This window comes from Lepisma saccharinum, chromosome 10 (genome assembly GCF_977018435.1).
Source record: "Lepisma saccharinum chromosome 10, izLepSacc3.1, whole genome shotgun sequence".
In the NCBI taxonomy this organism is placed as follows: Eukaryota; Metazoa; Arthropoda; class Insecta; order Zygentoma; family Lepismatidae; genus Lepisma; species Lepisma saccharinum.
Window position 1 is genome coordinate 87,712,171 of NC_139238.1, and position 17,311 is coordinate 87,729,481.

Genomic DNA, 17,311 nt, shown 5'->3' on the forward strand with positions numbered 1-17,311 from the left:
TTATACACACACGCTAGAACATTCATTCGATTTTAAAACAAATTTATTTCCGAAAACACGGAAGAAGTGTGAATTCCTATGCCGTTGCTGGTGCTCGTCTTTGACATGTCCCGTGGCTGACGTCATCCGTGGAGGTTTACGAATGGTTCCGAACTTTTCCGAACGCCAGACTGCACCTCCCTGGAGTAGACTGCGGCGTCTATGATTGGTCCAACTGCCTGTGGGGTACTCGTCGAATGATGGCCACAGAGAACCATTAAGAAGCCTGAGAAACAAAACAAAGCAGTGAGGTAAGTTTTTAAGTTTAAGTTGTTTATTTATTATTATTATTTATTTTGCACAGAAGCTTTACAGGATATCAGTATTGTTAGGGATCTACATTTAAAGATGTCATTTTACCCAAACTTAGTGTTAAAAATTTAATCTCTTGATTTTTGGTCAAAACTCGATTTTTTTTATTCCAACACACATTTTCTTCCCTATTATGTTTAGAGCATGTTTGCAAACTCTCCTTGTCAGTTCATAATTCCATTAATAACATTAGTACGATTGTTATCGCTATGAAAATGTAACGAGGAGAGAAAAATACCATCATCCCTCAATGCAAAGCCGTAAAGAATACATACATTTTTTTCGCACATAATTTCTTATAAAAATCTGACATGAAAAATCACCAACCCATTCTGCTTTCCCTTTTCAAACCTTTTCGGTAAAGGAAAACTACACATGAAGAGGAAGGGCTGTAAAAAGGACAGAATTTGCATGTTTTTTATGTAGTTTTAGTATATTCTCAAAGTACTTCGAGAAGAAACAAACTCTCTTGCACTTCCCTTTCTCCTTGAAAGCTTGTCTGATCGATTGTGCATAGATGTAGACAACTGTCTAAAACCGTTGTTCTCAAACAGTGGTACGCGTACACTCAGGAGTACATGAACGAACTGACGCGATCAGCTCGGAAGAGAAATGTCGAAAATACCCACAAGACAACATTTTTTGTTGCAGGTTTTTGTCACTGACACTCTTTGTTTCATATATTCTGAAATAAAATACTCGTTCGAAATCTCTACCCATTTCATTCTTCGACTCAAAAACCCACAAACACTTGCTAAGGGTAAAAACGTCATGAGTTCGACTGGGATCAGTACCGAAATAGATTAAATTTGGAGACGAATCTCGGCTTGAAGGTTTCAAGTGCATAGCCAGACATCAAGAGACTGTGTCAGGCTATGCTACAAACTCTGAAGATTTACAACAAAACTCCAAAATTGTGCTTGACAGTTTCGTCACAAACTTATTTTTCATCTTAGTTTTTTTAATAACTCTGAAAGAAATATATGAAAATTAAAGTTTTTTTATATCTTAGCATACATGTTTCACGTTCTAGTTTCTGTAACTAAGCATAAAGATTGTAAACGTAGGAACACCAATAAAATAATAAACTGCCCGAATGCCATTTTGATCTATTGCAGATACACGTCTCCAACATGTCAAAAACGCCCCACCAATCGGGCAACAAAAAAAATCCCCAAAACCAACTATTTGGAGAAAAACTACGGTGGGGTACATTCGACGCTTAGTTACGAGTAAAGTGTACAATAAGAGAAAAGTTTGAGAACAGCAGGTCTAAAACATCTTAGTACAAGTTAGTATAGGTCTTGTCTACTCTTACGGCGGGCGCTCTACACGCTGGCAAGAGAAGTAGGGAGCAGGGTATACGCCGCAGACCAACCGGACAACAGCGGTGGCGCCGAGAGTTACGACGTGGCGAGAGGAAGTACTACGCACACCTCGTTCTATCGGCTGTTGCGTTTCCTATTGCGCTGGATTGGTCGCTTCCCCGTTCCCCACTTCCCTTGCCAGCATGTAGAGCGCCCGCCGTAAGACTGGACTAGAGTTATAGCGACCATTGACGCAAGTGCGCATGCGTTAAAAGAACGAGTCCAGTAGTAAAATCGGGTGGACTGTTAAGGAAAACAGGTTCTCTGAAAATCGTCTGCTGCTGAGACAATACTTAAAGTTCACACATACTAATATTAAAATACAAAATATGACAGGAGATATAAAAACTAGAAAAAGGGATAAGACAAGACAACCGAACGAAAAAAATCAACGAAATATTGATCTGAAACCTACATCATTGTTTTGGGTACGTTTCTACATTCCTCCCCTATCACGTGTAGATACGTTCTCTCGAGATAGTCTCGTATTCCGCGCTATGTCTGCTTAATTTTAGCGACATTAGTTGCATAGTTTGAACGGTTCTGGTACATTTTTGGCGCAGTGACTGAAAAATCACGTTATTTGGGCACCTCGTCAAAAGAGGAGCCAAGAGATTAACCAAAAATCAGGATTTCTCGCCATACAATTAGCCAACAGAATAAACTCTCGCCAAAAAATAGCCCCAAAATTAGAATCTTGACAAGATTTAGACAATAAATTTCACCGTCGCCAAAAATATGTTAGAATATTCGAAACTACAGTATTGACATTTTTCGCGTTTTAAATAAACAAAATGTGTTGAAATTCGCCAGAAACTACGTTAATATGCAAATATGCGTTATTTCGTGATTTCTTGGGCTTCAAAAAAATACTTAAGACGTACTATGGCACGTATGTAAACACATGCTTGCAGCAATTGACATTTATTTTTCCGAGTCCTCATGTGTGCTGACAATAGAAGCTCATAACTATAATTGACACATGTCAATATTTATACATTTAAATTTCTCTTAAATCACAATTTCTCTTTCCAGTACCGATATTTAGCATTTTATCTTATTTCACCACTTACTGAAATCGTGTCCAGGTGCTGAGGAGGCCATTGAAGAAGAACGTCCCATTGTTGGGGTAAGCCAAGCTGAGTTGTGAGCCTTCGCTCTTGAGCGTAGTATACACGAAACCACCGTACTTCATATCTCGTATTCGAAGTGTGTACATGTACTGCATCTGAAACAGAAGCACGATGAATGAAAGTAGGATGTTTGCCATAATGGCAAATAAGCATATTTGCTAAATAAGGCTACATTTGTAGGAAATTGTAGTGGGCGTTTACAGTCCATAAATATACGATAAGGGACAGAAATTGTCAAGAAATGTAGTGAAAGCTAGTCATCAATCTATTATCTTCACACGATTTCATTGTCTTGTGGTCTGAGAATCGCTATAGATCTTGCTTCGTAAACTACAGCGGTATTTGTTCTTTACTGCAATATTTTCTCAAACATGAAACTGCGCAAATATGTTTATATATATATATATACACACACACACAAGAGTGTTCACTATCCGTGTTGAATATATCCGGAATTGTTTTACCCAGAACATACACGTATTAAAACAAGTGCACTAATGTACAGGGTTCCCGGGAACTCTCCGCACCCTTAGATTAAATTGCATAATATGTATTACGCCTAGATATATATATATAACATACTAGCGAGCGTTGCATGTGACCTTCAGAGCAGAGTTGCCAACCACGAAAACGAAATCATTCCCAAGCAACCGAATACAGGCCAATTTTGAACACAGTCGGAACAGGATACATGCAAGAAGGGGTACGGGGACTTCTCGGGCACGCTGTATATTTCAGAATGCTGTGTACTGGTAATACAAGTTATATTGTCTAGTTACTAAGAAATATATAAGAATATGGAAAGCGGAGTGGTTAAGTACAATGGATTTAAACTCAAAACATAATAGATTTCTGTTCTTTAGGTATTCATCGAGCCTACAACCTGGTAAGACCGGCACGGGGTAGGAGGGGCATGCGCAAGAACGTGCGTTCTAGTCAGCTTTAGTCTGCAATTAACGAATGCGAACGGTGGATAGGAGGGACCATTAGTGTAACGGGTGCAATGCATTTGCGCCAAAATCGCGTGTTTTGCGCCAATGAACAAATTGTAAATATTAGTGCCACAGTATATTTTGCGCCAAGAATGTTTTCCGCCACTCTTGAACGTCTAGCCAAGCTAAGAATTGTATAGGTTGGCAATCCTGTCTCTCAAGGGCAACGACTGATCGTGGCTTTCGTCTACCTCCCTGTGTTTCACCTCAACGTTACACGTTTCATTACACCGGGGTCCGGTCGACCATGGAACTGCTCGCAGAGGCATCGAATAGAGGTAAGGATATAATAAGTAAGGACAATTATAAATTCAGGAAAGCTTACGCATATTCAGATGGACGTGTTCGGTGGCGTTGCACAAACAAGTCGTGTACAGCAATAATAATTACGAACAGTGACATGATAGTTGAAAGTGAGATGATAATTCATAAGCACGATAGCAATGAACGCAGTTTAATACTTCAACAAATTCGTGGTTCACGTAAACGGAAGGCGTCAAGTGCATTACATGATCAACCCTCAAGCATTGTGTACGCGGCGCTGAACGAAGAAAGGCTTACAAGTATCAATCAGCTACATTTCACAGATAAGAATCTTTTGCGAGAGGCTGTGTATAGAGCACGGCGAAATATGCTCCCTCCATTGCCGAAATCAGTGAGCGATGTTCACGAAGCAGTCGAAAACCAGACCATAAGGACTGTTCGTGGTGAGAATTTCGTACTAATTAATGACGGCGTAAAGAACATAATAGTATTCGGTTGTGAATCAAATCTAAAATATCTTTGCGATGCTGATTGTCTTTATATGGATGGGACCTTCAGCTACTGTACAAAACATTTCACTAAGTTGTTCACGATTCATATTCTGGAAAAAGGCCATTATGTGCCCCTGTTATTCTGCGTATTAAAGGACAAATTAAAAAGTACGTATACTTCGTTGTTCAATGCTGTGAAATTAAAGTGTGAGCAAGTTTGCGGCAGTAGTCTTGAACCGAAAAGAATATGCGTTGACTTTGAACAAGGGATTCACAGTGCCATTAATGAAGTATGGTGTGGGAGATGTGTTATAGTAGGATGTAGGTTTCACCTATGCCAAGCCTGGTGGCGAGAAATGAAAAACCTAGGTCTTTCGAAAATCTACAAGGAAAGAGGTCCCGAAGGTAAATGGCTCAATTATATTTTTGGTTTGTCTTACTTACCTCCCCATGACGTCTCTGATTGCTTCGCAATTGACATGTTCGAAGATAAGCCATCAGATGAGAAAATTACAAAGTTCTGTGATTATTTGGTAAAAAACTATATTGCAGAAGATTCTACGTACCCTCCACACATATGGGCAGATTTTTCTGCCTCGGCCTATCGCACAACAAATGCATGTGAAGCCTTTCACGGTAAACTGAATGCCATGTTTTACACCAACCATCCTGATATTTTCAAATTTGTACATGCATTGATTAACCTCCAGACCGACACTTACCTTAAAATAAATGGCCTCGAAAAACCCGCTCGTAAGAGGAGCGTTTTAAGAGAAAAATACCTCAAAATTGAATCTTACATTGATCAATATAATCGCAAAGCAATTTCACGCATGCATTACGTGAAATTGATCTCACATGCCACAAAGGTTCCATTGTAACAGATTGCAGTCTGACAAGTGCAATTTTGTATACTTATGGTTGGTGATGCATAATTTTTAACCACGCCATCTCGGTGACAGTCCGCAGCCTGTTTAAGTGGGACGGAAAATCATGCTTGCCAACCTAAGTCATTGAATTACGATTTTCTGTAGTGGCGCAAAACCATGTACGGAAAGATAAGGATCCGGTAATTATTGGCGCAAAACCAAACCATTTTCCAGAGTGATTGGCGCAAAGCCGTGCACCCCAGTTTAATGACACATGCATGACTCGCACTGTACCTGTGCTTAAGATTTTACACCGGACGCTTTCAAAAACAAAAGCAACTTCCAACTACCTGTAAAGTGGGAAGAGCGAAGTTGAAATCCAAGAAAAATGTCCCAGAGCTGTTCCGATATCGAGGCGTGACGTCACTGGTTCTAGTTATGTTGATTATTCCATTGAGTAAACCTTGACTCATGAGCCAGTCCACTAGGATTGTCGAGTTGTCGACCTGTGGAGTTAAGAATGTACAAATTAAAACTTTAGATGTTGCGGCCATATTAAATAAAACTTGGAAGTGAATTAAAAACGATCCTTTTAAATTGAATTGAAAAAATTGAACAATTAGGCGCCCTGTGAAATTTTGAAGACCCGATGAGCTCTCAGATTGTATACTACTCAGTCTATTGGTTAATATGACACTATTCAGGTATATTTACAAGAAAGAACTGCAGTCAAATATTTTGACAGCAATATTTATATTTACTAGAATATCCTTTTTTCAGCAAACGTTTGACATGACGGTAGTACAACTATTATTTATCTTCTAAAATTTATTCTAATAATATTCTTTACGGATTTTAAGGAAATGATTATGATGCATTTTAGAAGGTGCACAACTTGAGAAACAAAGTACAGAAGGGGGGGATTTACAGACCCAACCTCAAAATTCGAGGACTGTTTGTTTTATCGATATTTTCATTAACATCATTCACGAACCTAAGGAGAAGAGGCACAATTTTATTGTCGAAACAAACAAACTTGGTTGAATTGTACATATCTCCTCTCTCTCTCTCTCTCTCTCTCTCTCTCTCTCTCTCTCTCTCTCTCTCTCTCTCTCTCTCTCTCTGTGTGTGTGTTTTAGGAAATGCTTGGGCTTCCAGAAAAAAATCTTCATTTTAGTATCTAACTGTATTGCCATATTAATGGCAAATTTCCATTTGATTTAGTGTATTTTATATCACTCTTTAGGCACTATTTTCTAATCGCGACGATTGTGATGAATGATGATAAGATGAAAGGGATGAAGGGACAATCACAACGCTCATATGGACGACTCAACACAAGGGTCATTCCGTGTCAAATCAATCAAATAAAAATATTTTTGAACTTTTTTTTGTTTATTTATTGTACCTATCAAGAGGACAAAAACTACCAAATTTCAGATTTTTTCGGCTCTTAGTGCTTGAGTTATTGACTTTCAAAAAAGCAAAAATCCCAAAATTTGACGACATTTTGAAATCTTTAAACAGCTGTAGATCATATCCTACTTGAACCAGAGAGCTCAAATTGGTGTCATTCTCTTCTGCTTTTAATGCCCTTTAATTTGAAATGTAACAAGACTGTACCACTTATTTGAATTTTGTAATTTTTCAAAAACTCAAAAAAAATAATTTGAAAACATCAATTGACTATTTATGTGCAAAATTTCACAATGGGACGGAGATGGGTTCCTTTAGAAATTGATTTCTTTTTGTATTGCAATGTGTTGTGAAATATGCTAAATTTGTTGACCTGCAAGCAGCATAGAGGATTGTCCTATCTATGAGTACATGCGCCAGAGTCTCGTCAGCCTTCAAAAAATGAGAGGTTGACATCAGAGTGTCCTCCTTACACCCAAATTTAAATTTTAGATAAAGTATAGAAATCCATTATGTAGTATTCTTCATGTGCCTTTAATTAAAGGACCCTCGGCTTAATATTAACGTACGCCTTATCCAAACCTCCCAATTATTAGTAACTCAAACCTGATATGTCTTTCCTAACCGCATCTAATATTTCGAAATGTCCAAAATCATCCACAATATCTATGTATCCTGCAGGAATAAAGTCGTAACTTGCCAAAGCTAACAGCTGGTCCACGTAGCTGTTGTAATCTGCTTCAACTGGTGAATAGTTTTCTGAAAGCAGTTTTTCTCTGTAAAAAAGAATAACCATATGGAGATATAAATATACAAAAATGAGGCACGTTTACGTACAGTAATTATTTGAACTATATCTGGATGATGTGCATTTGAAATACAGCAAAAGGCAATAGCCATTTGTACTGACATCATCTACTTTTTAACCAATTTGTACTGACATTATCCAAATCTTAAACCGTTTGCATTGACATCATATACGTTTAAAAACAAAGCGTGCTCCTTTTAGAAGAGTGTTGTGTAAAGTATCCATCTAGTAGAACTTCTGATTTGCTACAATTGTTTATGTACCTTAACTACTTTTTACAATTATCTTGAAAGTTAATACTCACTTTGTGTATTTGGCTGAATTTTCATTCACTGAAATATCACTCGCTAGTTTGGCAGTCACCGCTGCGACAAGCACACACACCACACAGAAAGTTCTCATTTTTATCTGAAAATAAAAACAACCATTAGAAGGAGACACATACGAAATTATACCATATTATTAACACCTTATTGTGAATAGCAGTGTTAAGGCCGAGTACAGACCTTTCTTCAGCTCAACCTCATACACACACACACACACGCACACGCACATGCATCACATACATGTCACTTCGGTAGCCAAGTGCGTTGAATACTGGATTCACGTTGTCGTCACTACGGACCCTTGTTCCAGCCCTGGTATGGGCACGGGTGTTTCATTTGTGAGTGTCTCAAGGGTTGTCCATAAGGGAGGCATAAGGGGGCCTTTTACCTTCGGTGTTCAATGACTGCCGACATTCCGCACTTTTTGCTTAAAAATGTAATTTAGTCCAGAAAACTTGGAAGTTATTCATTTTTAACTTTTGATTTGAGCGTTATGCTGCATTTGCATATTTTGACTCATCAAAAGTATATAATTAGCTGTTTATGTAATTTAATGTATTACTGTGTCTCAATTGGCACAATTTGGGTTATTTTTGTATATTCCACCACAACAAAGAATTTTAAAAATTACCCATACAACAGGGAAATAAATACTTACCAAATGCATATTTCGAACAATAATTTTTTTTTCATAAAGCTCTCCTCACCTCCAAAATGGCCGAGATTAAGAATGTGCCACATCCCATAAATGTGCCTTCATGGCACCGTGCTGTATGCACGGAGGAATAAAGCCCACCCCCTTGAACAAAAACTGATATTTTTCCCATGGATTCCTTAAGGGGCAAAATTTTCACATCAATGAAAAGATGCAATTAAGCTCATTCCATGTCAAATCAACCAATAAAATAATATTTTTGAACCTTTAGGATTCAGATTTTTAAGATTTTTTGCTTATTCATTGTACCTATAAAGAGAACAAAAACTGCAAAATTTCAGATTTTTTGCGCTCATAGTTCTTGAGTTATTAACTTCCAAAAAAGAAAAAATTCCAAAATTTGACGACATTTTGAAATCTTTTAAGAGCTGTAGATCAAAAACTATTTGACCTAGAGAGCTCAAATTGGTGTCAATCTCTTCTTCTTTTAATGGGCTTTAACTTGAAATGCTACATGGCTGTGCTATTTATTTTTTGTAATTTTTAAAAAACTTGCAATCCCTTTTATATTTTTTTAAAATATGTTTCGAAAACATCAACTGACTATTTGTGTGCAAAATTTCATAATGATACGGCATTGGGTTCCTATGAAAATTAAATATTTTGTATTTTAATGCGTGTGAAATTTGCTAAATTTGTGAACTTCTATTTTAAAATCATAAGTATAAGCTGAGTGGTTGATGTTTTTATAATTTTTGGACTGCAAAGAACATGGAAGCACCTAAAATTTTTCATTATTAATATCAGGTAATAATCAAATTGACAATTCTATATTTATGTTTACATTTTAGACTAGGATACAAATGAAGGTCTTAATATCGAAACATATATATATATATATGCGTAAAATATTCATATTAAACTAAACAACCAATTTTGTCAACCACAGACCAAACATTAATTTAATAACAATTAATTTCAATTAATTCACATTAAAAGTATCACTTTGAGCGTATAAACAGTTACTTCAGCGAGCATTTCACAGAAGACAACTGCCTGAAGATTACAATAAACAATTGGTGATGTTCACTTAAGTATACCGAGTCTAGCAGTGCTCTCACATCTCTAATTTCAGTATTTATTATCTTGTCGAAGGCACATTTCACAAGCGACATTCTTTTTCACGTGCTTCTCAGCCCTCGCTACGATAAGCTAGCAGACTGGAAGATCTACTCAGCACCCTTTTCGACAACCAGAAGAGTTTCAAGTAGAGACTGCTACCCAGGAAATCTGAAATTTCTATTTTTACCACCCTACTCCCGCATCTTCAAATCACTGGCCGCTGCAAACGTTGAACGGTTCGAACAAATTGTAATATTCACGTCACAAATTTTATTGAAACAACAATACAATCTATGCATTTGTGTGCGTGTGTGCAGAAAGGTGGGTGGAGAATGGACGATGTATTGAAGATTATCCACTATCAGTTGCTATCCAAGTTCCAAGGTCACTCCATATCACTGTAAACAATCAAGCCAAGCGTCAAGTCAACTTTCAAGCAGGTTTTCGCATTTATAGATCCAAACGTGCGCGCAGAATATACTTCCTCTGAGACGGGTTCTATTCCGACACAACTGCATACTTACAAGAAAACAGTTATTTCATTTGTAAAATACAGACAAAATAATACATCCATGAACAGGTATATACTTGATCGGTGTCAATCACTGTGCAGACAAACTTGGATCCGCAGATTCGCCAACTGGAGTTTGTATTGCGCTGAGGAATCGCTGAAGCCCAAGAATGAGTCGAGCAAGACTGAATACGTTGCAGAGCGCGTGGAATCCGTGATACCAGTGTTGCACATCCCACTATTTTAACCCTATGTTTATTGTGATTACTCGTGCTATACAGCGGCGAGAATGGCCGAATCGACGTCTCCTGTTCAGCAAGTGTTATTTTGGGTTTCATCCGAAGCATCATCAAGCAAGTTGTTTAAAATGCATAATCCACCTTACGGCAACAAGATCAAAGTAAAACAGGGCGTGAGGTGATTTGCCGTCAATGTAGCCGTATCACGGGTGTTGAATGATTTGCGGTTTGAGTTTAGGAAGAGGAAACGATTGTTTGTTGTTTGACGACAAAGGAATCTCCGCGATATTAAAAGATATCGCCGTGAGAAGAAACATGTTTATTATTTGGACCAGACTTGCTTTAACTCTGTTGGGGGAGGGGAGGAGGCGTACATTGAATCATTTTTTTATATACCACCGTTGAAAACCACCGCCAGCGCTGAAGAAACAGACGAGAAAGGGAGAGGGGAAGGAGGAGGCTTATTGTTTCACCCACTGGCGGCAATGAAGTCTTTGTTGAAGGCGCATATTTACTGTTCCGTGCAAAGAAAGGGAAGGGTGATTGTCAGCAAGAAATGGACAGACCAAGATTTGAATCCTGGTTTAGTGAAGTTATTCATAAATTGAAACCAGAGTAATAGCAGTAGCAGCAGACAATGCACCTGATTGTATATATCACCAATAAAAAATCATGCTTCTTTTGTTGGTATAACTTGAAGTGTGTGTGTGTCTTACAGGAACGGATGTATTGCGACCGAAGTATCCATGTTTTTCAAAAATGTATTTCTTTCTAAACCAAAAACAATAATTTGTCATTAAATTCAAGAGGGGCCTATCGTTGTTTACTTTTATCTTTGTTTATTTTCCTTTTTGCGTGCTCGAAATATACACACATGCTCTCATGTTTATAAGTTTATTTCGCATTTATATTAAGTAATGACACATTTATTAAATAATCTATGCGCAGAAAGTACTTCTAGAATATTATGTTTCAGGAGACAAAAAGAAGCAAAAATACATTCCGCTTGACATGCATGCGGTTTTTGATGCGTTGCGCGGTTGGCAATACTGTGGATTTTCTCAGTGTCTGCAATGTAAGCAGCTCGAGGGTTGAGGCAAGACTGGCACCGAAGATTGTCAGCTCAGTTCTCGCGCGGATTGATACATAAAACCTGCTGCAAACTTAGCTTGACGCGCGGCCCGAGACTTGTTCCTTTTCTGTTATGACTCATAAAACTGACTGGAATACTTCACATATCTTATCTCTCATCAATCATTATGTTGTGTTAAGAGGATCTCAGACCAAAACAACAAGTGCAAGATGACGACGACAGTAAGGATTCACACCAAAGTTACAAACAAGCAACAGGGGTCCCTTCAGTCTATAAGTTGCGTGAACAACAGGCCGAGGCGACATGATGCATTTTATTGAGAAAACGACCCAGTCCGAGCAACTTGCAAGGGACAATCAACATGTGTCGCTTATTACATGTCACTTCTGTCCCAAAGCTCCTCAAATTTGAATAACATACATTTATATATTTAAAGTCATAAATATTATAAATTTCCATCTTATTTGTATAAAAAAGACTAATATGAAGACTTCAACATCAACCAATCAGCTTATAGTTATGGTGTTAACAAGGAAGTCAACACATTTAGAAAATTTCACACGTATTACAATACAAAATAATTAATTTCCATAGGAACCCATTGCCGTCCCATTACGAAATTTTGCATACAAATAGTCAATTGATGTCTTCAAAACATGTATTATTTCAAAACAAAAAGTTAAAAGGGGTGTTTTTGAGATTTTCAAAAAATACTTTTTTCGAGTTTTATAAAAATTACAAAAATGAAATAGCACAGCCATGTTGCATCTCAAATTAACTCATTAAAAGAAGAAGAGAATGACACCAATTTGAGCTCTCTAGTTCAAATAGTTTTTGATCTACAGCTGTTTTTTAAAAAAGTCGTCAAATGTTGGGATTTTTGCTTTTTTGAAAGTCAATAACTCAAAAACTGTGAGCGCAAGAAATCTGAAAATTGTCAGTTTTCGTCAACTTTGCTGGTACTACCACTGTATCAAAAATTATCAATTTCTGAGATGTCAAGGTTCAGACCATCAGAATCAAGTGTGTCACGTTTAATAATAATAATAATATAACAGCAACAAATTTTCTAATTAATAGGTTAATGACATGAATAATAATATTATTAAATGGGCCAATTAATAATAATTATTGTTGTTATTACAAGAACATGTAAAAAGATGATAATTAGCTATACGACGCACGCTTTTAGAAGCGATCAGCCAATGGCAGGAGTGCAACGTTGTACAGTTAGGAGACTGCGGCGCGGAAGTTCTGTATTTTTCTTGCGCGCAAGAAGTTTTCATAAAACTCGCCATTTTAAGGTTCATCATAAGATGGAGAAAGACATTTTGAACCTGACTGTCCAAGTCCCATGAATTTCCGTCGCCTACAGCCGGAGTTATCGTTCCTTGAAGAAACAAGGGAAACACCTTTCATTTCCTGCAGCCTGTTTTTTTCTTTGCCACCGTGTTGACGCAGCTGAGTTGTTGTGTCTAAGCCAAGCGTCAGGTTAACCTTGCAGCAGGTTTTATGTATCAATCCGCGCGGGAACTGAGCACAGAATCTTCCGTGCCAGTCTTGCCTCAACCACCGAGCTGCTTACATCGCAGACACTGAGAAAATCTACAGTATTGCCAACCGCACAACACATCAAAACCCGCATGCATGTCAAGCGGAATATATTTGTGTTTCTTTTTGTCTCCTGAAACATAACATTTTAGAAGTACTTTCGGCGCATAAATTATTTTAAAAAATGTGTCATTACTTAATATAAATGCGAAATATCTTCGAAACATGAGAGTATTTTTCCCAGGGGGGCAAACAAGTCACATTTCCCCCTAAAGAGTGTAGTTCCCTAATAACATTGCTTAAATTTGAATTTATTGTGTTAATGCAATAATTAACATATTATTGTGGCTAAAATGAAATTATATGTGTGAAATACATAATTTTTGGTTGACTTTCATTTTCCAGGGAGGGAACGGCCCCCTTGCCCCTCCTTCCGGACGCCCATGAGCATGTGTGTATATTTCGAGCACGCAAAAATAAAAATAAACAAAGATATAAGTAAACAACGACAGGCCCTCTTGAATTTAATGACAAATTATTGTTTTTGGTTTATAAAAAAATACGTTTATGAAAACCTTTGTTACTGTAAGACACACGCACTTCAAGTTATACCAGCAAAAAAAAAGTATGATTTGTTATTGTGGATATATACAATCAGGTGCATTGTCTGCTGCTATTATTCTGGTTACAATTTATGAATCACTTCACTAAACCAGGATTCAAATCTTGGTCTGTCCATTTCTTGCTAATCATCCATCCCTTTCCTTGCACGGAACAGTAAATATATGCGCCTTCAACAAAGACGTCATTGCCGTCAGTAGGTGAAACAATAAGCCTCCCCCTTCCCCTCTCCCTTTCTCGTCGGTTTCTTCAGCCCTGGCGGTGGTTTTGCATGGTGATATATATATAATAAAAAAAATCAATATAACGCCCACGCCCCTCCCAGAGTTAAAGCACGTCTGGTCCAAATAATAAACATGTTTCTTCTCACGGTGATATCTTTTAATACCGGGGACATTCTTTTGTAGTCAAACAACAAACAATCGTTTCCTCTTCCTAAACTCAAACCGCAAATCATTCAACACCCGGGATACAGTTCGTGCGCCCATTGACGGCAAATCACCTCACGGCCTGTTTTACTTTGATCTTGTTTCCGTAAGGAGGATTATGCATTTTAAACAACTTGCTTGATTTGAAGAGCTTTTCCCTTCGGATGAAGCCCACAATAACACTCGCTGAACAGGAAACCTTGCTTGATTCAGCTATTCTCGCCGCTGTATAGCACGATTATTAATCACAATAAACATAGGGTTAAAATAGTGGGATGTGCAACACTGGTTTCACGGATTCCACGCGCTCTGCAACGTATTCAGTCTTGCTCGACTCGCACTTGGGCTTCAGGGATTCCTGAGCTCAATACAAACTCCAGTTGGCGAATCTGCGGATCCAAGTTCGTCTGCACAGTGATTGCAACCGATCAAGTCCACACCTGCTAATGGATGTATTATTTTGTCTGTATTTTACAAATCAAATAACTGTGTTCTTGCAAGTATGCAGTTGTGTCGGAATAGAACCCGTCTCAGTGGAACTATGTTCTTGCGCGCACGTTTGGATCTACATATGCGAAAACCTGCTGCAAGGTTAACCTGACGCTTGGCTTAGGGAAAACTGTGGGTGTTAAATTCGTCTCGTTATAAACAATGACCCTCCATTGTTCTGCGCGTTCTCGAACATTAAAAGTCTGGGTCAGTTTGAGTTCAGCGTTTTCGTAGCAAGACTGATGTAAAATTATTCTCTTATCGTTCACTCGTGCGCCACAAAGAACAGTTTGTGAAAAGATTAAATACAGCCCTTTCGTGCGATAGTGTGTGTTCCGTGTGTTCTTTTTATTTTAAATAATGTCACTCTGAAAACCTAGCACCAGTAGTACAGGCACCAAGGGTGCAAAATCTAATCATTAACCTCCAGGAGAGTGACTCGGAAATGAGTGAAATCAGTGACACGGAGACCGAGGAAGACGACGAGAGCGGTGATGAATGAATACCTTTAAGCTTCTTACAGGTATGGGTTTCTCGTATATGCTACAGTGATATCATATTCTAATCCTGTGTAGAAATATTCACTATATTATTTAACTGTACTCATATATACTGTGCATGTATTATCAAAATAATGGACACATCGCAACACTGGTTGGGTATTGGCCAAACTCATGTTCCTTCTAAAAGCGTACGCCGTATAGTTAAGATCACTGAACTTTGTGTAAAAGCAGCTGTCCTACCAAATAAATTAATGTCCAATTTATTTCTGACAGTAAAGTTCCTGATAAGTATACAATGTATTATTCCTAGTATTATTGGTGGTGTTAGAAATAAATTTTCACAAGCACTAAAACGCAAAGCCTTATAATCACAATCTACCCCTTTCACCTTAGACCTAAGGTAAGTTCTGTGGAAACCAATCAACTTCATATTACACAACAGTAAACAAATATTTTGCTTATTTAATTTTGAACTTGTCAAGTTTTTCTTGGAAGGTCCGAAACGCAATTGAACGCAATTGATCCAAACTGTACAATTCTGAGATCTTTTGGGAAAATGAGGTCGTTAGAAACTTACCTTTATTATATCATAGAAGATGCGATGCTTTCTATGCCATCTCGAAGCTAAATACGAAATACTACAGAACGTATTGATATTTTAAGTTTACAGATTTTTCATAGATGACCTTGAAATATAGCAACACTTTTTCGCGTCTTATACACCTTGTCCTGAATTACAATGCTTAGATCGTGGGATATAGCAATCAATTCATTTACTGAAATCTTTTAAGATAAATAAGTATCATATTATCAGGCTCCGATTTTTTTCTAAATTTCTTCACATGAGGCAAAGTTACAATGTAACTATTACTACACACAAGGCACGCGCAATGTCTGGGTATGTCCCCATATAAATCTTTCGATTAGTTAAGCCAAGTTTTAATCGAGAAATAACCTCAGATAACATGACAATGAAAAATGAAGTAATGTGAAGAAGTGACGTCATAGGCGTACTCACGAAGGGATAAGGGGGCAGTTTCATTTCCTATTACACTCTTAGAAATTTAGTGTAGAGAAATCTTATTACCGTTATTAAACAATATTATTCTATTTTAAAAATAAAGTATTTTCAAGCCGACGAAAGTTCATAGCAACTACGGCGGATTTATTTCTTATGTAATTGGACTCTCTCACTTCGTTTTCCAGCAAATTATTTGTTATGAAGACTCGCACATTTTATTCGTTAGCCTAGGTATGTGGTCGCAGAATAAATTAGTCACACATGGGAAATAAATTATGTGTAGTTGTTTTGAATCGGTTTTACGAAATCATGTTTATATGTAAAATAGTATGAACCATAGAGAAGGAACATGAAGGGGAACAGAGAACTTATGTGCCACGGAAGCTGGAATTCTTCTAATAGAGTGATTTTTGGTGGATCCGGACACACGCTATATACGACCCTGTTTAGTGGCCATTACAGCGCCTTGAATAACGTAGTGTGAAAAACGACCCAAGAAACTGGTTCCCCGAGACGATGACAAGTAGATGGCAGTGCGATCGACCCAGGTGCTAATTTTGTTATGAAAGTAATGCGGCTTAGTTAGTTTTTGGAATATATTGTGTAGATTTGTTTCTCTAGAAAGGCAGTACGTGAATTGATGGAAACAGTTATATTTGTAGAGTGATTTGCAGTCACGAAATGGCATTAATTTGGAAAGAAAAGTAAAATAAAATTAATAAATAAATAGCATGCGTAACACAAGAAGAAACATCGCAATGTGATTCTGGACGTCAGGTCTTGGACTGTTTTGATTTTGATTTGATTTAGTTTATTTTACTTCGCGTTTTGTGCCTCTTGGCTAATTTGCGAAGATGGGGATGAGTGATGAAATGATGAAATTGATGAATGGACATTCACAAACAACCAAGCCCGACCGGGATTCGAACCCGGGACCCTTGGCGTCGCAGCGGGTCTTGGACTGTGTATTAGAGTTTATTTTTCTATGTTATTAGAATATAAATAGTATCCTGAGAGATATTTCATACCGAGGCGACAAACCACAAATGTCGCTTGAAAGC

General features: G+C 37.7%; 1 protein-coding gene across 1 annotated transcript; it reads right to left on the reverse strand.

The window, feature by feature from the left end:
• Positions 1–15,867, reverse strand: LOC145994176 (uncharacterized). The gene is made up of 6 exons (XM_083130273.1): positions 15,807–15,867; positions 7,996–8,099; positions 7,509–7,659; positions 5,818–5,973; positions 2,792–2,946; positions 1–265 (listed from the first exon to the last, which is right to left on the reverse strand). Exons 2-6 carry the CDS (start codon positions 8,091–8,093, stop codon positions 1–3), a joined length of 825 nt encoding a protein of 274 aa, XP_082986399.1. The 5' UTR covers positions 8,094–8,099; positions 15,807–15,867.
• Positions 15,868–17,311: the final 1,444 nt, after the last annotated feature.